Source organism: Molothrus aeneus, chromosome 11 (genome assembly GCF_037042795.1).
Source record: "Molothrus aeneus isolate 106 chromosome 11, BPBGC_Maene_1.0, whole genome shotgun sequence".
NCBI classification, from domain to species: Eukaryota; Metazoa; Chordata; class Aves; order Passeriformes; family Icteridae; genus Molothrus; species Molothrus aeneus.
Window position 1 is genome coordinate 5,358,054 of NC_089656.1, and position 24,891 is coordinate 5,382,944.

Sequence of the window (24,891 nt, forward strand, 5' to 3'; positions counted from 1 at the left end):
TTCCTGATCCTTTTAAATATTGTATGGGTGGGCTGCTCTGTCTGCACTTAGCAGGGAGGAGCACATTAAACAGCACTCCTGAGTTTGAGTCAGAGCTCCCTGAGTGTGAGTAATTAGAATTGACTCTTCTCCTCTGCTGGTCCTGGCCAGCCCACTGTGGCAGGGCATCAATCCAGCCCACTTTGCTGACACCTTCCCCTGCTACCAGGGCTGCACTTCTGTTCTCATATTAGCAGTTCAGAGCTGTTCTGCACTTGATGAGGAGCTTTCCTCTTGTTTCATCTCCAGCATCCAAGGAAGGGATAAATCAGCTCACACGCTGTGCCACCAGGTCTGGGCTGCTCCACGTGCCCAGCTGTTGGAGCCAGGCAGGGCAGTGGAGGCTGAGCTGCTGGTAAAGGCTTCTGAGGCCATGGATGTGCTCCCTCAGCAGCACCAGAGAGTCCTGGTGCTACAGCCCAGCCCATTTCCAGACACTGCCTCAGAGCACAATCTGCTCATCAAACACAAAAGCCCAGCCAGCCATGCACAGAAAGCAATTTCCCTGAGCACAGCTGCAGCCTTTGAAGGGCCTTTCTTTTTGCCTCTCGCAGCCCTGCACTCCAGGGGACATGTCCTGTCCCCAGGTCACAGGCAGTGCTCAGCTCTCCCCTGGCTGTTCTGCCTGTGCAGGTGGAGTTTGTGTCCCCTGGCAGAGTTTTGCTCGGGTGGCTCCCCTGAGCTGCAGAGGATTTGTGCCAGAGGGAGATCCAGCCCTGAGGTTTTGATGCAGCTCAGCTGCACAATTTTGCAAAGGGGTAAGAAAAACACACCCTGCTAATTGTTGCAGAAAATGTTTTGAGGGTGAGAGAGATCATTATCTCAGGGTCACTCTCCCCCTGCCTCCACTCCAAAACTCATTTGTGCTGTGCTGAGTGTAGCAGATGCTGCCTTATGCTTGTCCAATAATCACATTTTAGTTTGTCCACTCTGCAATGTTCACCCAGTGTTAGGTTTCCAATTTCCCCTGCTGTAATTGGGAAATGACACCTTCAGGAGATGAAATGTTGTACATCAGACTTCACCTAACACCAGTGAAGAGTTTTCCTGATGTCACAAGATCAGTAGATGATTCCCCTTGCAGTTTCTTTCTGTGTTTGAGTACTTCACAGCACCTTCAGGTATGCTGAGGTGGAATGAAAGCATTTTGGAACTTGGATTCTTCTCACATCCGGTTCCAGACAAGTTTCTTGTGAAAGATTAAGTCTGATTGCTCTTCTTAAAAATGCTGTAGCACCTTTAGGCTGCAGAAATATATCACAGACATGGTAATTCTTCACTGATGCAGTTTTGCAGGGTAGTATCTTATACATGGTTTATTCTCTCATGCTACCAGGCTGCCCTCAGTTTACACAGTAGCAAAAAGATGCTTTCTTGAAAGCTGTAATTCAGTGTGGAGCTGCAGTCAGGCTGGTGGCATTAGATCAGATGCTTTTGGAAAGCCACTCACTTGTACACCTTATTTATATTTCATCCAGCATTATGTTTGTGTTAACAAGGCAATTGGATTAGTAAGTTTCATTCTATTCATGCTTTCTATATTGACTTTCAAATATTGATGACTTCTTTTCTTTGAAATTGTTGAAATGCATTAAACAGTCTGTTTCATTGTTACTGCCTAGAAAACTGCTTTTCCATTTTTAAGTGATTATCTTGGTATGAGAGGTTTCCAATCCTGCAGGCTTAGACTTGGGTTTTAAAGCAATGGAATGTGAAGAATTTTTTTTTCCTGGATCTCAAACTACTGTAAGGCTATAAATTTATATTAATTTCTGTAATAATCGTATGTGTAGATTAGGTTCAACATACTGGTTTTATGAATTCACAGGATACCTTGAAAAGGAATCCATCAAGCAGACTGTGAAGCTGGGGAGACACATCCAGCATTAGCAGACATCCTTCATTCCACAAGCCATTAATTTCTTTAATCTCAGCTATTCAATCCAAGCCATTAATTTCTCTAAGGTTTCACCACATGATGTTCTGCCTCACTGGAAGTGTTCAAAAAATGTGTGGATGTGGCACTTCAGGATGACTTAGTGATAAAACATGGTGATGGTGCAGAGTTGGTGGCTGGACTTGATGGTCTTGGAGGTCTCTTCCATCCAGAATGACTCTCTGATTCTGTGATAAGTAGAATATAAAATATATGAATATATTGAAGGCGATTAATTCCACTTTAAGGGAATATTGTGTAACCATGTCTATCCCTTCAGTGAATCACCTGATTAATTTTCTGTTCCCAAAGACTGCTAAATTCCATTAAAGGTAACATTAATTGTCCAATTGATAATTATTTCTTGCCATTAAAACTTACTAGTCTTCCGAGGTTCAGAAAGCAAGAATCTGGTCAGTACTTCTGTGTAGAAATTAGCAATATATATGAAAAAATTAGATATGTGAAAAATATTTTTCAAGCCATGCTTGTGTAATTTAGCATCCTCTTGGAAGGTTTTGGAGTTCATGCACTATTTCTGCTCGCATGGTTCTTGCTTCCAAAGCTAGGGAGGCTGGTAGCAGAGTTGATGAGGTTTTGCCTGGGCAGGGAGGAGGCACAAAAGCCTCGTGTCCCTGTTTGCCACAGGGCAGTTGTCAGGATCCAAGTGACAGGACAGGGCTTCAGCAGCAAAACCCTTTGTGGGTGCTTCATTTGTGGCTCGTGGGTATTCTGAGCACTGGTCTCAGTATTTGCGATTAAAATGTGTAACCTGCTGAACAGTGTTGACTAATTCAGAGGCAGCTGCATGATTTGAGGGATTAGAAAGGAGACTTAAGAGTGACTTGCATAGCCACAGTGCTGTTTTGGAGCTTAGCTGAATTCCACAGAAATTAGGGAGATGGTTGAGTTCATAGGTTGAGTTCAGTTCTCCTGTTTTGATGGGGAAAGTGTGAACAGTCCAATATCAGCCTTTATTCCTACATTTCTGATAGAGCAGCTAAAATACTTTGCACAGAAATAAGTAAGAGCCAGCTTCAAATTAAGATTTCAGAAAACTGCAAAAGAGTGTTTTGTGGAATTCCTTCAAAACACTTCATCCAATTATAAAAGAACTGGTCATATGAGTCAGTTGTAGGCTTCAAATACAGAAAGCTGGAAGTTATTCCCAGCTGATCTGGGATTTTAGATAAGCTTATCTCTGTGGAGAGGGAGAGGTGTACTATGGAGTTTGAGTCAGGAGGAAAATAGGGTATTCACATCCCAATGTTTTTGTGCATTTCTCCTATTCATCTGACTGTCAGTTTGTTAAATGTTAATCGTCTTCTCTAGGATAAAAACCAACATGCTTTCTTCTTGAATATTTGACCTTTTAAACATTCAGTGGTTTTGATTCAGGATATATTCATTAGCCCTTCTCTGCCCAAGTTAGATTGAAAATGCAGAAAACTAATTAGAGAATAGATCAATAATGTCAGAATTTCATTCAACTACCATGCATTATAAATTACTGATTTATCTAAATCACTGTGGGTGTTGGGTTTCTGCGAGACACAGAAAGTGAGAAAAGAGGATTGCTTATGAAAATTACTAAGAAAAGAACAGCGACAAAATCCGCAATTTTTTTTTCTTTTAATTCTATATTTCATTATTTGTGGAGGCTAAAATCTGGGAATGGTTTATAATGAGATGGTAAGTAATAGAGAAATGAAATATGAGAACAGTGAAACATTTTCTTCTCCCTGAAAACATTACATCTTTCAAGATGAGGCCCTTCAGGACTGGATTTTCCTATGATTTTTGAGAGATTAGGGATTCCAATCCAGGAAAATTATGGATAATTTTAAAAAGAAGAGGTTGTTTTTGATTTGGGGTTGGATTTACCATGCCAGGAGTAAGCATCATTACCTGTGAACTTCTCTGAGCTGCTGGACAAGCTGTTCAATCTGCTGTGGTGTTCCATCCCTCATCTGCAAAGCAGGAGTAAGAGTGATCCCTTCTCTTGCTCTCTTTTCTGTGTCTGTTTGCCTGTCTAAAGGATCTCCTAAGCTGTGCCTTGCTGAGCAGGCATTTACTGAGTAACCCAGCAGGAAACCACTCTGAAATTCCTGGGTGCCACCATACATAAATAATAACCTTGCCCTCTCTGGTGATGCTCAGCTTGGAGTTACATTCAGCAGAGTACATGAGGATGCCAAGACCTCCAGGGTATGCAGGGTTAGCTAATTATCCTGCTCTAAATAAAACCCAAGTGCTAATTACTGGGATGTACAACTAATAATCAGGGTTTCTGGTTGGAGGGAACAGAAATGTGTTTGTCCCTGGGTGGTTTTACGAGTCATGCATGCAGTTTACAAATGACAATCTTTAGGCTGTAGATGTAAGTAAGAGTCTGCTGAATTCCATCTCACAGTTTTTTAGAATGACAGTGCCTTTTTTTTAACTTCTGGGTATGTCCAGGTAACTGGGCTGGCTCCAGTGGAATAATGTGGTTGCCAAGAAGAGGTAGGGTGTAGCTACCTGTCATGGTTTGACCCTCGCACAATGCCAGTGCCCCCATGAAAATACCTTCTCCCTGGTGTCTGCTGTGAGATGTGACCAGGAATAAGCAAAGCAGGCCCCCACTTAGAAAGAAAGAAAAAAAAAAAACTTTATTAATTAAACTACAACTCTAAGTAAAAAGAAACACACAGGGAAAATGAAAACCTTCCAAAATATTTCCTCCTCCCTCCACCAAATTCCAATACATCCATCCCCCAAATTTCAACTCTCAGTCCATCACCACCCTTTAGATAATCCATCCTCAGTTCATCAAGAGGAGAGGAGTCCTTCTTGTGCCATAGGCTTCCCCTGGAAACAGCGTTCAAACCTCGTGTGTTTCCATGTCACTCGTGGCACCGCCCGGAGAACATTTGCCATCGTGACCTCTTCCTTTCATGCCCAGTGCTCTCACCACTGAACACAGACCAGAGCTGCTTCTAGGGTTGTCTTTTTAAGGATGCTTTGTCCTGTTCCAAAAAGAGCACAGTCTCACCTTTGGGACACCTGTCCCCCCCACATTTCACCTCCTGGGGCTGAGGGGTCTCAACACTGAACCCTCTTGGTCCTGAGGCATTGCCTCCCCCTGGATGCAGTCTCTGTGTCACAGGAAACATGGTTCTGTCCATGGCTATAACAAGAAGAGTCCAGTTAAAACCACTCCATCATCTCTTCCCACCTAAGATTCTTCTCTACTCTTCCGCATCTTTCACTTGCCCAGGCCTTCAGACTTGCACATTTCCTTCTTCCATTCTTCCATTTCATCTCTATCTCTCTTCTAGGAAAGGTTAATGTTCTGCAAAGTTTTCATTGTCCAAAAAAGAGTTAAAAGCTCCCACAAGTTGCTGGACACCTTCTCGCTGCACCCCCCCTTCTTCTCCTTCTCGGCAGGGCCTTGCTGCCCGCACAGGCCCATGTTTATCAAGTTTCAAGGTAACACAGTCTCAAGCACAGGCTGTACTCTCTCTCTCTCCTGGGGGGGCTGCCCGATGCCTCCTGGTGCTTCTCCCACCCTTCCATGCCGGGGCCTCTTCACCCCCCGTCTCTGTCCAAGGACCGGCCTACCTCACCCGGCCGCATGGCTGCCCTTCCTCTGCCCAGCAGCAGCAGCTGGATGGGGGAGAGACCTGAGCTCTTTAACCCCTGTGTTCTCAGAGGCATATCCCATGTCCCCAGTGGCCACACCAGGTGCCAATATTCAAATCTGAGCACCTATTGGTGATCACAGCATATCCCAGAAAACCTACTTCCTCTCAAACCATGACACTAGCAAACATCTGGTTTCCTTTTGTTGGTGTTTTAAGAGTAAAAAAAAAAAACCTAGGGTCGTAGTAAGATGACCTTTTAGGATGGTTTTTGAAATCTAGATGGCTCAGCTGTTAAGCTTCCCTTCTCTCAGCCTCATGAAATTAGAGGTCAAAATTCAATAAAGGCCTTCTGGAGCCCAAAACTGGAAACTCAAAGTACAGACGTCTGATTGCACAAATCCTTCAATGCCCCAAGTGCTACCCAAAGGCTGGCATAGCATCTGATGGATCCCACTGGGCTCCTGCCCAGACCAGGAGGAAGAATGATTTTCCTGGACATGCTCTAGGCTGTTTATCCCTTTTGCAGTTGATCACTTTTTTCTGGGGCCCTGCTTAAGCAGACCTCTCTTGGTGTGACTGGGGGCTATTCCTGCATTTTGAATAATCAGTAATAGCTATTGTTATCAATAAGAGGTAAAGCAGATTTTCTTTATTATACAGCACTAGTTACAGCAACTTGCTGTCTCCCACTGAGACCGTAAGGAGACATGATCCGATTGTATTAGGACTGCTTTGTCTTCAGAATATCCTTGTGATTTAGGTATCTTCTTTCCTGTGGCTGAACTGCATTTCAGTGGAAATAAACTAGTTTGGGAAGTGCTTGCACATGCTTGGTCTCGGGTTTTGCTGTGTCAGGAGGGAATGGGCAGCTGCAAACTCTGTCAACCAATTTCCATGTCAGTGAACTAACATAATAATGTGTTTGCAGGGTCAAGCTGTTGCTCAGCTCTGTTCAACCATTCCCAATGTTACTGTTTTTGGAACAGCTTCATCTTTCAAACATGAAGCAATCAAAAATTCGGTAACTCACCTGTTTGACAGGAACGCAGACTATGTTCAAGAAGTAAAAAGGTAATCTTGTGTTTTCCTGAGTCAGGTCTGTATAGTATCTGGTAAAATACTATGAAAGGCACCAGGCTGATCATATTTATGGGAAGAGACTACATTTGTGAGTTTGGGAGCTGTGGTTTATTCCAGTTATTCCATCTGTCCACAAGGGACAGGATAGTAAGCATCTCCCTATGTCTTGAGAAGCAACATGAAATTTTTCAATCCCTGTCCCTATTTGGACATCTGTTGTGAGCAAAGTAAATTAAGTGAAAGAAACTAAAGATCTTAACAGAAGGATGTACTTTGCCTTCATTTGCATATGTACTTGCTTACTGTAATGCACCAAATAAGGTAATTTCAGTGAATTTGTAAGTTATCCAGGTTTTGGAGTTCTCCAGTGTGCTTTTATCTGCCTGGGTTTTTATCCTCTGCCAGGGATTGATATCAGAGCACATGATGTCTGCTTTAATTTCAGATCCTTAGATTCTGTTTGTTTGCATTCAGATTAAAATCATCCTGTTGCCTTTTGAAGTCATCGTGTGTGTTTCTGTTTATGTGCTTTCAAACACTTTGTTTTTCAGTTTGTCTTAACTGTTGATACTGGTGTTGGTGGAGGTGGCAGAACTTCTCTCTGGGCTGTTAGCACTGCAGGCTGGTATTGCAGGAGAAATTAGGGTGGGTACAAGAGATAAAAAAACATGGGTGTAACAAGGTTATATTAAACAAGGTGATACTAGTTTGTGCTTCTTTCCTGGCACAGAGGTGTTTAATATATCAGCTCAGTGAGTAGACCTGATTGCAGGACAGAAGTGGCACCCTGTAGAATGTGCCAGTACCCTGATTTGTTACTCAGATCCTTCCATTTTCCATTTGCATTAAGATTTTTAATAAACCTACAGCAGTAACTCTGAGAATGCCTCTTTGACAAGTTGTCTCTTGGCAGTGGCAGCCAGGGAAATGCAGTAGTTGTTTGGTTTGATGGATATTAGCTGTGTACTGTGTCCTGCTTCAAGTGTTCACTTCTTAAAAGTCTGTGAGCAGAAGAGGATGGAGCTGTGATGGAGAAAGGACAGTCGTAGGAACCTGCTTTATTGCAGGTCACTGGGGCATTCAGCAGGGAGAAAACTCAAAAAAACAGAACAAAACCAAAGCAACCACCAATGACTCCAAGCAAATGAAAAAAAAAAACCCAAAAAAATCCTTAAGAGATGTTATGAATGTGGAAATGTCCATAGGGGATGAGGAATCAGTTCAACCAGGGAAGTCACCAAAAGCTGTTTCATTGTAAAATTTTTATTCCTTTACAGTGGAGGATCATCCAGTGGCCTGAATAGAAGCAATTTATTGTCCCAAATGTGGCAGCAGTGCCAGGGAGTGAAGTTGCCTGGTTTTGCTGCTGTTTGGAACCAATGGATGTCTGGGTCTCACCTTTGTTTTGTGAGGAAGCTGAAAGATGCATTACAAGCCTAAATTGGAATATTCAGTGTATTTTTCTTCTTCTTCAGCATCATATTGACATTGCATTGACAGAGCTGTTGGAAAGTTATAAATATGCAAACTGTTTATTGAAACAGTGCAAAATGGCCTGACATTGTAACACTTGTGCTGGATTTCTAGCTCTTGGTGACTTCTCTTTATGCTTGATTTAAGTCTTAGCTGATATCTAGTTGATAAAATATCTGAAGAAGACTCTGCAAACAACTTTGAGTAACTTTGTATGAAAAGAAATTAGGATAAGATCTGTTTCCTCAAAAATTCAGAAAAATAATATTAGATGTGAATAAGAAAATTATCCTTTTTCTCTATTCACAAAACAAGCATTCTCTGATATTTGCATTCAGTCAAAAAAGAACTTTGTATCTGTTGCCTGTCTTTTGATAATATAATTTTACTGAAAGCTCTGAAAAAGGGGGAACAAGTTGGTTTCCCCCTCTTTAATGCCTAAGAGGCATGGGTTGGCTAGCCTGAAAAACTTGCACTGAATGAGTCTGAAATGTATTTTGATGAGGGTAAAGTTTTCACAGTCAAAGCCTCAGCCTTAGAGTCCTTTCTAAAGTACCTGGGAAATGTCAGCATTTTGTTAACAACCAGCCTGAGCATCCCTGTGTATCTTACTGCAAAGTAAGAGATTTCTCCTTGTTTTAGAATCTCAGCAGATGGAGTAGATATTGTTTTGGACTGTCTTTGTGGAGAAAATACTGGGAAAGGCCTCAGTCTTCTCAAACCACTCGGGACTTACATTTTATATGGTGAGTGGGAAAAAGCACGTACACATTTCAAAACTAAAGCTTTGCAGAACTTAAAAGCATCCATACCCCTTCTTCCAGAACTGGTGATTGACATGCTGTTCTTGCTCAGTTTGATCATTCCAGTCAAGAGTTTTAGTTAAGCTGACCATGGACTAAATTATTGATAAATAAATGGTAATACAAAAAAAAAAGATTTAAAATAGTATTTAGAAAAGTAAATCCAAAATTGAAAGTGAACCTACAGTACAGGTGGTTAAGCATCTTTGGGTGGTACAGGAGAAGCATGGGAGAAAGGTTGGATCTCTCATTCTGGCCAAGGAAATCAATCATTGGATCAATCATTGTGTGGCCAAGGAAACTTCAGTGTAGTTTTTGTGAGAGAGAAGCTTGAAGGACAATTTCAGGAAGAATGCTGTTGGGTTTCTTTGACATGACTTTGAGGACTCCAACCCAGACTTCTGTTCACAGATTCCCACTCCTGTTTGTGGACTGCTCCTGACATGGAGCAGACACATCTGCCCTGCTGCTGTGCCAGGCTGCCCTCTGTGTGGGGAGCTCCTGCAGGAGGGCACAGCTGAAGGGATTGCTGTGTTTGTGGGAAGGGATGAAGCTGAAGGGATTGCTGTGTTTGTGGGAAGGGATGAAGCTGAAGGGATTGCTGTGTTTGTGGGAAGGGATGAAGCTGAAGGGATTGCTGTGTTTGTGGGAAGATGCCCAACAGAACCTAACCTATCCCCAGTTTGATAGATTGTCAGTGTCAGCTCAGAATTCCTGTAAGCCTGGAGGGCTTGATTGCCTTGGCCTCTTTGTTGGTTTTTATTCTCAAAGTATTTCTACTAATCTCTTTTAAACCTGGGCATGTTTTTTTTCTTAAACATGAATCATAGAGATGATTTTACATGTACTAAATGGTCTGCTGTAACTTGTAATAATAACCTGTGTGTGAATGTGCTCATCTTTACAGGTTCATCTAACATGGTTACTGGGGAGACAAAAAGCTTCTTCAGTTTTGCAAAATCAGTAAGTGTCTCTGTGGTGATGCTCTTTCCTCTATCTTTGGTTCTTTTCTGTAGCGTTTCCATCTTTATCAATTTCATATATCTCTGCTGAGTTGTTCTTCTGATGTTGTGTTTTTGTGCCATGTTTCCTCCTGGCAGCACAGCTGGACCAGAACTGGATCTGTGAGCATTTCCCATTGCCATTGAAATTGTCTGTGAGACATAGATCTCTTACACAGCTTAGTTTAGACTGCATTATTTATTTACTTGTGGCAAAATATCACATCCATGGGTATGATTAACTGTACCCTGAAGGGTCCTTGTATCTGAAAACACTGTCAGGACCATGCAGTGAATTAAAGGAGATGTACCTCTTAAATGGGCCTGTGTCCAGTCAATTCCAGTTTTTCAGAAATTTGTTTCATACAGAAAAGCATTTTTCAGTGCTCCATGTTCAAGTGACATCAAAGAGATGATGATGTGGCATTTGTTTCCTAATTGATGATGTCAACAAATTCAAAGTTCAATTTTTTTTTTTCTTCAGATTTCTACAACAGAAATCTTTACAGAAATCCTAGAGATCAAAAGTAGGACAAATAAATCACATCAACTGCCAGCAAGAAATAAGTTAACCAGGAGTGAAAGCAATTCCTTCATACAGGAAAAACATAGGGAAAAGTCTTTTCTGAACATCTGTCCTATGATCTTTTTGCCAAAATCTCATTTAGAGCTTTCAGCAGCACCCCCTTCCCAGGAGGAATTGGCTTCAAAAGTCTCTGTGTGGCTGAAAACAAGAGAAGTCAGAGCAAGGAGCTGTTCTTTGCTTCCTACATTGTCTTAGTGGTTGTAGTGGGAGGATCCCTGTCATTGTCACACACTTGTGACCAAAAACAAGATAATCATTGCTATGCAGCCTTTTTACTGGTAATGTAAGAATATCCAGATCATATAATGTGTAGGGTAGGTTGGCCCAATGAAATAAATTTCAGTTGAAGTAATTTTCAGGATAGTATTGGTATTTATTGACAGAATAAATATGAATAAATTGAAGGAATTAAAAAAATACAAATTTTGTATACAGTTATAACCAGTTTCTTCATGTAATTATGCTGCAAAATGAACTCATAAAAATTGTATGAAAATTCTAATTAAAAATTTACCCATTCAAATAAAATTTGCAGGGAAGTGGCATCTCTCACTCTCAATGATGCTCTTGGGCTAAATGAAATAAAATCCTTTCATTAGATACTGTGAGGTATGCTCAAGTGTCATAAACATAATAATGGATGTAAAGTAACTGGCAGCTGAGAGGCAGTGCCTGGTTCCCTTGGTTCTGAGCAGAGTCATGGCCAGGAGTTGCCAGTGAACATCTGGGCACTCCAGGGGCTGTCTGGGGATAGCAGGAGAGCAGAAGGGGGAAGGAAATCCAAACTCCTTGCTCCCAGACCCTCTTACAAACCCAGATGTGTTCCCCATCTCCCTTTTACACCCTGACCTCCTCCAACATGAGTTTGTGTTTTATTCCTGCTTGTCAGTCAGCTGCACCCTTCCTGTCCTCATCCTTAAATCAAATCCTTGCTGCTCCTCCTGGCTGCTGCTTCAGGCCTGGCAGATGAGTCATTTATCACATCTGCACAGGCAGCTTGCTTGTGAACTTCCCTGTACAATTCTTGAAAAATGTTTTTCTAACCATGCTGTTGTTTATTGGTTTCCAGTGGTGGCAGGTTGAGAAAGTAAATCCTATCAAGCTGTATGAGGAGAACAAAGTCATTGCTGGGTTCTCCCTGTTGAATCTACTCTTCAAACAGAATCGAGGTGGCCTGATCAAGGGTGTGATGGACAAACTCCTAAATCTATATAACAGTAAGAAGATCAAGCCTGTGGTTGATTCATTATGGGCTTTGGAAGAGGTAGGAGTTCTCATTTTGAAATTTCTGAAAAATAATCACTTTTAGAGGTAAAATCATATTTAAACATGTTTTCCAGTTATTAATGTCTTCTGCTTTTTAGTTTGTGCCTAAGTTGCCTCTAGAGCCCCTGATATTTGTAAAATCCAAGATCCAGAGTTATCCACATATTTCTCTACTAAGTATATATTTATTGAAAATGCTAATAATAAATGTGTTTTTTCAATCTTAGAAAACTTTCTTTTTCCTAAGTGCATGAAACACGTGACTAACAAGTGCAGAGTGAAATGCAAACAATGGAATTGAAAACAAGTTAGATTTTTTCCCTCAGAATGCATTTTAATACAGAAGCTTTCGTTTCAGTGCCACAGTTGTGCTAGCAGACCTTGGAAATTTGCAGGTTTTCTGGCAGTTATTGAAAATGTGTCAAAGACAAAGAAATCAGAACTCTCTTTAAATGTAAGTTGCAGTTGTGGACTGTGGATTTTTTAGGTTCTTTTTTTAATTCCTCTAATAGCTCAGCTCTTCTTAAAGACATGCAAAGAAGCCAAGCTGCTGCCAGCCTGGGCAGTTACAAACCCCTTGTTCAAAGTGCTGGTTGAGACATTTCTAGTTGTTCTGGTGAAGGAAGAGAAGTATTTTTGGAGGTGTGAACAGAAATTACCATATGAAGAAACAACACAATTATAGAGCAGCAGCAGATTAATACTCATGGTTTCTGTGTCTGTGAAGTGCACAGAGCCTGGCACATCACTTGGGATGTGTCTGTGATAGCTCTGCTGAGTGGGGTTGTGTCTGTAGTGTTGGATTTCACTGTTCAGAGGGTGCTGCAACAAAATCCTGTCTGTGTTGGAACACAGTAGGTGGTGTTACCATGAGGGAATAGTAACCACCACCAGGCTCAATCCATGAGCAGTGCTGTGTTTTACTAAGATTGTGGCTGGCTGTGTTGTACCAGGATTGTGAGCTGTTTTCTGAGCCCAGTGTGTCCTTTACTGTCCCTGCAAGTGCCCCAGTGCATCCCAAGGTGCCACTTCATGTGGCAGAGCTGCAAAGGGTTCAGCCCCTGTGGTGACAACTTCCCCAGGAACCCCCTTCTTTTCCTCTGAAAGGTCTGCCTGAGGCCACAGTGTCACCAAGAGCACCCAGGGACACCTGGGGCTGGCACTGGGGACACTGAGGGGCTCTCCTTGGCATCCACCTGCTCCAGGAATGTCAGATGTTGTGATAAAGAGCAGCTGCTCGAGCAAGACCAAATCCTCTGCTGCTGCCTGAAAGGGAGAGCCCTTTGCGGAGCAGTATGAACCAGAAGTGGGATCAGATTTATGGTTTTGATGTGTCTTTTTGAATATAATTATTAAGTAAGCTTATGAAGGAGCTTAAAAATGTAAGTGGCACAGGTCTCTAGACAGGTGTTCTGCAATTTCTTTGTTCATGTAAAATACATACTTTTCATGTACTGGTGAGTAAGAGAAGGATAATTAAAATAGTTACAATAGCTTAAACAATACTTGATTGAGGACATGCCATAACATGAAAAATTACACATGGCAGGCTGATCCCAATAGTCAGCATAATGGGAATTTGTTGGGAGACTTCTGTTTGATAACATTTCATCTAACATTTGGCAGTAGCATGCACCATCCCCACCAGTAGATTGTGATATGTGTAAATACATCTGTTGTAAAGCACAGTCTAGGAACTCCAGCTCATTTGTCACACCTGCTGGCTTTCCATGAGCTGTCTGGAACTGGCAGAGGAACTGTCTGGCTGTACCTTAAGGGATATGGGAGTGCAAGAGTTGTTTATTTGATTGCAGAGTATTACTGAAATATTACTCATCCAGGGCACTCACTATCATTGTTGGGGTATATTTTTGTGGTCATAAAGGTAACATAGGGCTGACTCTCAAGTTAATATGATACACAGAGAATGTGTCATAGCTGAGGACTAAATGGAACTGGACTGAAGAAAGGTTGGTGCATTTCTGTTCTGTTTTGGTAGGTTTTCATTTTTAATTCCAGAGCTTGAACATCTCCTTTCAGAGGTGGACATTTGATTGATTTTCACTTCCTGTTGGGTAAGCTCAATGAGCTCCAAATGTCCACTTTCATTTGCCTTCTCCCAGTAGGCTTCATTAGAGACTAAACCAATACATGACCAACTTTTACCCGGTTTCCTAAGGAAACTTCCTGACCCATAAGAGCACTGAGGATGTGCATTAACTACAGAGTGGCAGAAAGGAGGACTCCCTACAGTGGCATTTCAAAATGTATGGCTGATTAGTTTTCTGGGGAGGAATATTGCCTTTTCCAGAGCCTCATGGGGGAATTCATGTGTCCCCTGTCTAACAGTTCCACCCTAGAGGAATCCAGTCAGAGACATTCCAAATGAAAATATCTTGAATCCAGTCAGAGACATTCCAAATGAAAATATTGCAAGGAAAATTCTCAAAGGAGCCTTCACCATGGGACACCTTTCCAAATGTTTTATTTTGAGTACCTGAATGTATCGTCACATGCATAATAGGTTTGATCTCTGTATGAAAGGCATATCCCCAGCACATCCCTTCAGTTCTCTTTATTCACTCTACACCTGCATTTGTTTTCATGTTTTCCTTTTGAAAATATCAATTCACAAGTTCATGCAGACTCTCTAAAGCCAACATGGAAGACACCTGGTTTTGTTCCAGAGCTATATCACAGTACAAATGCTGCTCTTTTCAGTCCTGTATCAGTTTCCATCCGCATGTCAGAGCAGAGGACAATGAGTTACATGCACAGTGGTGTTCCCCTTTGCTGCTCAAGGCTGCTTTCCTTGCATGATGACCCCAAAACTGAGGGCTTTATGTTCCAGTGCATGTGAGAACAGCCAGAGACAGGCTTTGTGTCAGTTTTCATCGGTCTTCATGAAGTGTAAAAAAAATACTTCCTTCTTCTAAAAGCCTGGTATGGTTCCTTGAACAGCATTTATTTCTTAATAATTTCTGCAGGAGCACACAGTTTGAATTTTAAAGAATATACTGATGAGAGAATATTGTAATGGCAATTTCAAGTGGCAATAATATAGAACTTAGAGAAGGTTATTAGATTCCCATTTGCCTATTATGCAGCCTGTGTTAATGATGTCCAGTTCATTGTCAAATTATTTTATAGCTAGAACTGCTCAGAAATTATTAGATGGACTGAATTTGATACTGTTCCTGTTGAACCATGAAGGTTTGCCTGAGTGTCCATGAGATCATTCTCATTAGGATATAAACCCTTCAAGTGTCCTCCTTTCTGTGCTTTAGGGCTGCATCCAAAGGCCACAAAGTCTGTGGAAGGATTCCTGGTTGCACTGGCCTTTGTTTTAGGATAAGCATTGCCCTGCCTCTGCAGTGCAGGCTGCTTAAACAAATTTGCCAACTGACTGAAAAGAGGAACTTAGAAGTGACTCAGTTTTCTTCAGTGCATCAGATTACAGCTGACACAAGGGAGCTCTGGATCCAGACTCTTGACTGCTGCTGTGGAGCAGAACTATTTGTATTGCTGTGTTAGCTGCTGCTGTTTGTTTGGGAAGGGTAGTTTTAATCTCAAACTTACATCCATAAATCCCAGTAAAGCCAAGTCTTGTCTCAAGTAGGCAATTAGAACTACTTTATTGTGGAAAAGTAAGAAGGATTTAACTAAAAGTGACAGTAACAAAATCCACAGATACTTTAAAATGGAAATACAACTTGGGAATTGCTCATCATGAGATGAATGAAGTCATACAATAAATTAGCTGCTGGTGAGATATCTTGCTGCTTCGCAACTATTTGTTTATGCATTCAAGTGTTTAAAAGATGAGATGATTTGTAGTAGCACATGCTTAAAATGCTGCTGTGTAGTAAAAAGCTGATTGTCTGGTAGGATTGCATTTCATTACAAATTGAGTTTAAAATAGAATTTGTATTCAGTGAATATTTTTTGATCTTTTTAGTTGTTTATTGGTTAGTGCCTATTTACCACTTGTCTTCATTCTGATTAATTTGTACTGTGCATTTATGCATTAGCATTCTCCTGAGGGTCTGTGAGTATTTGGCTTTACACAGTAGTCAATTAGCAAGCAGGATGAAAACTGACAGTTCTCAAAATAATCTAGTGTGTTGAATAAAAACATGCACGTTGCACTTTTCTATTAAAATTCTGTGGTTTTCATCTCCTTATGGTTGCAAAAGAAAATTTATGTTCAAGGTAGATTGACAGAGAAGTTATATATGCCTTCTTTGGTGATTTACAGCAGTCAAAGTTAGCACTGAGCTTGTGTAAAACAAATTCTTGCACAGGAACTGCCAGTCATGGTCAAAGTCATCAAAATATCTGGGGCACCTTTACCTGAAGCTGCTTGTTTCAAAAGGGACTCTCAGCAGTCAGAAAGTTTTCAGACTTGGGCATTTTGATCCATGTGGGTGAGGAGTGAGATTATGGAAAAACATCCTGCCCACAGGTCTGTGCCATGTCCCAAAGGATTCACTGCATTCCTCTCTCAGAGGATTTGAAGCAGTGCCCTGGTTGGAGCAGTGATGGCACCAGAGGCTCCTGCTGCCTTAGGGTCAGCAAGAGTGCTGAGACACTGAGACCTGTGCAATAGAGCTGTTATTTACTCTTAAGAAATAAGAGGGGAGTGTGATCATGGCCTGGCTGCTACAAAGTGTGCACATCACCAGGTGTCACTGCTTTGGTGTGATAATGCAATAATGCTTTGGCAGCACCTCACTTAATGAACAGCCGTGCCAAAACCATAGCCCAGGCCCAGGAGCACACTATGGCACTGAGCTGTGATCAAAATCAGTGCAATTGAGGCACTAAATATTACAGATCATGATATGACTGTCAGAGAGCTCTAATGACTGTGCCTTGTGGTCAGTACATAGAATATTTTTAACTGGAAAGAGCCCTGCACCTTAATTTAGTTTGTAATGAACGCTGCACTGAGTCACTGGGGTTTTTTTGGCTGAATAATTATGAGAGATCTCCCTGTAAGGTTTGTATTATTTTTCCCTTGTGTGCAAATAACACTGATAGATAATGCAGAGAACAGATACATGTGAGAACAGCAACATATGAGAAAATGTGCCTTTTAAAGGAATTACTGTATCAGTAGGTCTGGCTGTAAATACAGTGATTATCTAAGTGAGATGTTCTGCTCTTGAAGCCAGAGCTTTTCTCTGGTAGTTTGCTAAGGAAACCCAAGCTGTGTTTAAGAACCTGAAGCTAAAGGAATGCAGTGCAACTGATCACATTGCAGTGACATTCTAGAGTGCCTGCTGATGCAAAAATTTCCTGTAAAAGGCACATTTCGTCATAGATTGCTGTTCTCACACTCTGTTCTCTGCATTAGCTATCAGTGTTGTTAGCAGGCAAAGAGTAGGAGCCCTGCTTTAAGATTACAGCTTTATTGAGTTCCAATCCAGTGACAAGACCTGGATGAAGGAACATTTTCCACACAGAATTTATGGCACATTTTGGGGAGGGCAAAGTAATCACAATATGTCTGGTTTTAGCACTGCTCACTGGCTTCAAAGGGTTCAGGTACTGGAAACCTGTGTTTTTCCACTGAACTCATCCTCTCCTATAAATTACCACCTCAGTGCAGGCTGTTAAATATCAGCAATATCATTATTTGAGAGGCAGGGGGATGGGAAATATCAGACCCATGATAGCAGAATAATAACAATGAACCCCCTAAAGGAGAGACTTTAATTTCATCAAAAGCTATTTATGCATTTCTGTGATCTTGGCTTCAGGGCAAAAAGCCTGCCATGTATCACTGGAGTGAGACCTAGAGAAAATTGACCCATTAGTTACTTTTAATGTAGAAAGAGGGCAATCTAATAATACCAGATTGGGCTGGTATCTTGTTAGGAATACTAAATACCATCCCAGGTCTAATTTTTTTTCTAATGGTTACAATGTCATAATAATGTGTGCAGGGTTTTTTGTCTTTCCTGCTTGATGAAAACATTCTCCAGCAGAACAAATTATGCTTTTTTGAAGTCAAGGACTTCTACTGTGTTTATTCTTCAGGGTATACAAAACAACAGAGTACCAGAATAAAAGAGGAAGTAAATTTATAACCAAAGTAATAACCCACTCTGAAATACAGAAAAGATTAATTTTTTCATAAGCATAAAACAATTTACTTTGCAGTCCCGTGGTGTCGAAGGAGGGAAGTGCAGCTTATTCTGTGAAACCTCCCACGAGCCTGGCAGTGTGTCTGTGCTGTGCTTGCTCCTCCAGCACCACAGAGCAGACTCTGCTTGATTTGAGTATTTCTTTGACAGAACAACTTCTTTGCAGTTGTTCATGAGCAGCTTTCCTGATGGACAGGTGTTACCTCTGCAGATATCCTGGCCTCTGATGCTGCCTCGGAATTCTCTTTGTTCTTCATCTGACTGATGAAATAAAAACTTGTACCTCAAAGTAAATTTAAATGCTTTATCTGTTCATCACCATTGTTTCCTTGTACACACACAGGTCTAACACAAGCTTAATACAAGATATCAAAGCACACAAAAATGCATGGAGCTGTGCCTTACTGATGTAAAAGGTTTGAAAATGGAGATGTGGGGAAAGCAGACTGGGGAACAAAACTTGAATAATTCAGGGCAGCTTGATTCTCTGTTCACAAACAAATTATACACAGAGGCCAAATATCTTCCAAATCTATTTGAAAGAAAGACCACATCTTTTAAATGTGGGGAATCTCAGACTCATGGAAATGTTTGGGTTGATACAAGACTTTAAAGCTCATCTCATCCCACCCCAGCCATGGCAGGGACACCTTCCCCTGTCCCAGGCTGCTCCAGCCCCAGTGTCCAGCCTGGCCTTGGGCACTGCCAGGGATGCAGGGGCAGCCCCAGCTGCTCTGGGCACCCTGTGCCAGGGCCTGCCCACCCTGCCAGGGAACAATTCCTCATTGCCAAGATCCCACCCAGCCCTGCCCTCTGGCACTGGCAGCCATTCCCTGGCTCCTGTCCCTCCAGGCCTTGTCCCCAGTCCCTCCCCAGCTCTCTTGGAGCCCCTTCAGGCACTGGAAGAGGCTTTGAGGTCTCCCTGAAGCCTCCTCCAGACTAAGGGGAAAGCTATTCCACCTGAATTTTACCTTGCTAACATTAAATATAATGAATACAAATTCTAAAGGAATGAAAACTGGGCCATGAGTAAGGTGATCTTTAATTTAGGCTTGGCAAAGATTTTTCTCCCAAGATGTCTATCTGAAATAAATATTAATTAAAACTCAAAATTATTTTGTTGCTGTATGCTTAGATGAATGAAACATATCTTGGAAGTACTGGAGATTAATTAGTTATTGCAATTTTTTTCCCCCTCTAAAACATTCTGTATACCTGACTATGGGAATTTTGCTGCTCTTGGGTGAATTATTAAGTTCCTACAAAGTGCCCATTTGCTTTTCTTATGCATTTAATTCTGTTTAACAAGACTTCATGTTACTTCATAATTCATTCTACCTTTCCTACCACTATGAGGAAGCAATAGCATAACCCAGTAGTCTTTTTAGATTCACACACTGTTGATGGCAATGGGTATGATTTCATTAAAAGCCTGGGATAGAAACAAGACAAGACTTTGATATAGGTATGGTGGCTCTGTAATAAGGCCTCAGATTCATGACATTAACTGTGATTACCACAAAATCTGATTGGGTAAATGAGCTGTTTTAGGAAACTCAGACTTGTTAAGTTAAGCAGAAGTCAATTCTTTTCAATTGCTATATATTATTCATAAACACTGTATGCAATTCAAGCTACACTAAGGGAATTTAATTAGTCAAGTAATTTATTTCTGCTCTATGCTTTCTAGCATTTTTTACAGCCTCTGAAATTTAGCTTGTTTTCTCTAGCCTGCCAGTTAAATACCTGTATTTAAAGAACAACCTAGAGTCTCCAGAATGTTCCTTTGTGCACAGTGAGCATATCTGTGCTACAGTACCCATTTAGTAGATGAATAACAAAGGTGGTGGATGTCATTACCTGCCTGGTGCCATGCAGCACAGTAGTGGAAAGATCATGGATCAGCCTGGAAATCTCTAATTGCCAGTTCTGGCCTCTGCCAGCCATAGCCCTGGGCTGTGCCTCAGCATCTCCAGGAGCCTTCTGTGACTGGTGCCTTAGTGGGGGCTCTGATGGACAGAGGTGTGAGTTCTACCAAAGGTCAGTGAGCTCCTTCCTTCCAGGGGAATGGCATTTCCTTGCACTGGAATGAAGTGGCAAACAGGGAAATGTGTTTTGGCAGTGTTTGTGATGAGCATTGATCCTGTGCTCGGATTTGCTGTTGCAAAGTTTAGAAGCTGACCAGCCTGAGACTGAACCTCTCCATTTACATAAATACAGCCTGCAGCCACAGCTCTTTCCTGATCTACTTAGTAAGCACTCTGCTAAGAATTAATTAGTTCTGGAGACACAGAGGCAGAAAACATTTGGTGGAAGGCATGAGACACTGGGGGTTGAAAGTGCACAAGTGCAGTGGTGAGTCATGGTTGTGTTTCTGGGGCAGGCCAGGCTGTCCCTGCTGCTTGCCCTTGTGTGCCTCAACAGCTCCTGGAGCTGTAGGGAAAAGGGAATAAAAAGTAGATTTGGTTCCTGATGGATAGTGCAAGGGCAGGGGGAAATAGGCAGGAAAATAATATAGGAAGCATTGATGGATTCCTCTGAATAAAAAGTGTGCACTATTAAAGATAAACTAGTCACATGCTTCCAGTTAATTAAATTAGCAACAGGAGGCTATATGGGGAGAGCTGCTTTGCCATTTATTAGAAAAATAAGGACAAAGCTGTTACATTGAGCAAGCTGCTGATTAATTACTGTGAAGAAGCAGTATTTTACAGGAGTAGTCTGCCTCCTGAAATATATTAGCTGGCTTCTAAGTAATACATTGGCACACATTCCTTATGTATGGAGCTGATCTGGTGATGCTGCTCCTCGGCAAGGAAATGAACAGAGACCTGGTGAGGGAAAGCTTTACTTTCATCAGTGACACCAACATTTGTGCATAGCCCCAGAAGATAGAATTTATTTCTTCTGTCTTTATTTTGTATATTTGACTTTTGTCACAGTTGTTTTACACTTCATTTTTACTGTCTGTGTCATGAAAAGTAAGCACTTCTCAAGGGTGTCATGGGATCATTTCCCTATTCAAAACCAATTTCTGCACTCTTCCTGAAGTAGGAACAGAACAAAATCAGAGAACAAAAGCTACTTGCTTTTAAACCCCTGATCCAAGTGTGCTTCAATCCATTCCTTTTATTTCTACCTGATAATGCAAGGAAATATCTGCCTGTCTTCTTCCAGTCTTGCATGTGGATGAAATATCTGCCAATACATTAATGCATCCACCAGCAGAAATAGTTTTAAATGAATTCTAAGAGAAAGTTTACTGTGCCTCCTGCTCCACAGAGCACTAATTGGCAAGGAATTCTGCAGGGCTGGAACAATGAGTGCTTGCTGTCACTCAGAAATAATTGCTGGATGCTGTGAGTGAGACTCACTAAAAAAAAAAAAACAGGCAAGAGAGGGAAAATATTAGAAAGAAAGTTTTCAAAGCCACATTTAGATGCTCTTTCATTCTTGTGCTGGGCTCTGCTAGTGTGTGTAGTTTCAGCCACAGAGCCTCTGAACAGAACCTTGGATTTCCCTCTGACAAAAAATTCCACTCAGGCTTCTTTGTTAATTAGTTGGGTGTTTGGGAGAAAGCTCTTGGTCACTCAAGTTAGGCTGGCAGGGAGTGCTAATGTGAGAAACTCAGCTTTTCTCTAGGGATAGCATGAACCAGAAATCTGAGGTTTGTGTTAGCAGTTCCTCCTGATTGTTTACATTCTCTCAGAAACTCCTTTTAGTCTGCATTCAAATTAAAGAAAGACCTATTTTCACAGATGCTAAGGATTTAAAAAAAAGGAGATAGAAATAATGCAGTCTACTTGGTGATATTCAGAGAGTTGAGAGGTGTCATCTGTATGTCTGGCACAACAGAGAATACAAACAATTTGGATTCCTCCTGCCTTTGAAATATCTCCATTTTCAGACTGATGCTTTTGGGTGAGGTTTTGGCCTCTTGATTCGAAAAAAAAAGAAAATGAGAATAATTTTTTTTTTGTTTGCTTTTCTGGCTGTAATCTATGAGTCTCTTCCTTCATTAATCAATGAATGCCCAGAAATCCACTTAAGAAGTCGCTGAAAAGAATCAAAAGGGAAGTGGGAGATGAGAATAATGAAAATATCTCTATATATATTTAAATCTGATGGGTCCATTTTGTCTAAATGATTCTGCAGTGGCAGCATCATCGCTGAGGCCATTTCTGTGACTGACAGGGAGCAGAAAGGTTAACAGAGCAGAAGGAAAAGGGCAGCTTTCAGACCCTGCTGCATTACTGTGCTGAGAAACAGCAGCAGAGGCTGTGCCTTGAGCATTTCTGCTGTAAATTCCAGCTCACATCTTTCAGCTTTGAGGAATTTTGGGTGCTTGGCCTATGAAGAGAACACTGACATAAGCTTTTAGCTGCAGTAGAGGGATGTTTAGATGTTAATAGATACTGAACTCTGGTACAGTAAATTAAATTGAATGGGCCTTTTTGGTTTTAGAAATGCCTTTGTAAGGTGAGCATTCTAGCTCATTTCCTGGGATCAGCTTATGGGTGTATTTGTGTAACAGTGGCCAAAGGAAAAGTAAATTATTAGTTCCAGCAGCAAAGCCAATTCTGTCTCTCAGCAGCTGATCATGTTGATGACTAGTTTTGGCAGACTGGTAGAAATTTTGGAAATCTCTCGAGCAGTAGCACAAAATTACTCTCCAGGGTTATTTTAATTTATTTTTTCTTTGGTACTAATGGTCTGATTAGGTTACTAGACTGCCTTTATTGCAAAGAAAACATAGGTTTTGTGTTCTGTTTCACACAACTTTGCTAAGATCAATAAAAAAGGCATCAAAAATCAAAACTATCAAAATAACACTTCATTTTAGTGCATAACAATTGTTAATCAAGATAATTGTTCTCACCTAATGATAATGGCTCATATATTTTTTTCAGTCATTTTAAACACAGATGAATTTTAAAAGCAAAATTACTCTTGGGCATAAAGAAATCTCTTAGCATAATATAATCTAAATTTAATGTGATAATTGAGAGTTCTGTGTGGTATTACAGCTTAGTAATAATATTATTGCCAATTACAGATAATGATTTAAATTTACACCGAGGCAGTGAAGCAGATACATTGTCAATACTAAAAGACTCCTAAATATACATTAACCAGTTGGGAATGATTGAACCCAAAGGTATTTTGTAGGGAAAAACTCTGTGTTATGAGCACTGACTTTGAGAAAACAATACTGAAAGGAAGCAATGCAATTGTAGAGTTTCAAATGAGCACTGATTTTCCAGAGTTTTGATTGTACAGAAAATGATAGTTGGAGTATCAAAGCTCAGGCTTTGAAGGTGGTGTTACAGTGCACACATCTGAGAATGTTGGGCCATACCTGTAAGAAATGAGGCTTCACACACCACAGGCAGCTCCAAACCTTCGTTTACATAAATTCAGTTGAGTAGAATAAAGACTGTGTAAAAGTGAATTCCTGACCACCACCAAATATCCACAACCTTTAGAAAAACCTGAGGGCTTTTTCTATTATTGCTCTGATTGTGTCCTGGCTAAAATATCTGAAAGATCCTAAACTTTCCTGAGCAAGAAGGCCATAACCTTTGAGTTCTTCAGCAGCTGTAACACAATCCTGTATCTTTCCCTTCAATCTGAAGGAAACACCCAGCATAATTCTCAGAGTTCCTGCAGTGAAACCAGTTAAACTGTTTGCAGTTAAGCACAATGTGTGTTACTGAGGTTCTGCCTATCCACCCCTGGAAATGCCACAGCATTAGAGGAGAAGCTGCCTGGGCTGCAGCAGGGATGTTCTGTCACAGACACTCGTGCTCAGCTCTGTGCTGCCCATTCCTGCAGCCTGAGCTGGGTCAGGGCAATGCTGAGCTGAATCAGTGCTCACACACCAGCATCACACGTGCTGTAAACTAAATCAATTTTATTGCAGTCACACTGGTACAATGCTAGCGGGGAGTTAAGGTCTTTAATACAGCCTTAGAATGAGACATTTTTTTAACAGTGCCAGGAGAAATATTAAGTAATAAAGCAAATAGAACTGCAATATATATTGTAAAACTGTCAACCAGCAAACAAGATAAATTCAAATACCTTTCATCTTCCCTGGATGAATTATTTCAATCTTGCTGTAAAGTGATGTAGCTCAAACTGAGGATAAGCATGAATCACACTCTCTATCATAACAACTGTATTACAGTTTAATACAATAGAGGGTTTTGGTTTTGTTTAGTTTTAATGAAGTTACAGAGTGGCACCCAATGGTAAGATCTGACTTGGCAAGCTTTTTGAAGGATTGAAAAATACTGTGATAACATACAAAGAATTAGCTTTGCAATCCTCATGGCACTACTTTCTGAAACAAAAAAAAAAAAAATTACACAAGGAAGTAGAAAGAGAAGTATTTTCTTATTTGTATCATTAGGGACATGATTGGTATTTACCTTGATGAGTTTCAAGGATTTACATAATTAGTTTTCTGACTGGGGACAGATTTTACTGAAGATAATCCATTGTTACAAAGTAACATGGAGATAGTTTTCAAAGTCACAACATTAATGTGTTCTGCTAATCTGATCCCAGTAGGTGGATTTTTACATGAAGCTTCTCAGACTTTAGAAATTAGAGTGTCAAGACTTTTTACTGATTACCATCTGGAAGACTGAATGTTTACTGTATTTTGTAATCACTAAGTTTAGTTCCCGTGGTTTTGGAATAGTGATTCTGGAATAAAGCACAATTTCTGCTCCTTAGTAGTAATAAAGGAAGACTTAGAATTTTTTTGAATACGTAGATAAATCATATAGGATTTTGTCATTTTTTATTAATGATTTTAATATCCCATATTGTGAAATAAGTAGCTCAAAAGAGAGCTTAAGAATGAGTCTGAGGAATATGTAATAAAGGTCTTTGGGTGAAAAATACTTGACTCATTTGAA

The 24,891-nt window shown here is 40.8% G+C and overlaps 1 protein-coding gene across 1 annotated transcript in view; it reads left to right on the forward strand.

Moving 5' to 3' along the window:
- Positions 1-24,891, forward strand: part of VAT1L (vesicle amine transport 1 like) — a 57,094-nt gene that overhangs the window by 15,716 nt on the left and 16,487 nt on the right. Inside the window, exons 4-7 of the mRNA XM_066557147.1 lie at positions 6,530-6,672; positions 8,797-8,900; positions 9,865-9,920; positions 11,614-11,808. Of these exons, the coding sequence (XP_066413244.1) occupies positions 6,530-6,672; positions 8,797-8,900; positions 9,865-9,920; positions 11,614-11,808 (498 nt within the window). The remainder of the gene's footprint in view (positions 1-6,529; positions 6,673-8,796; positions 8,901-9,864; positions 9,921-11,613; positions 11,809-24,891) is intronic.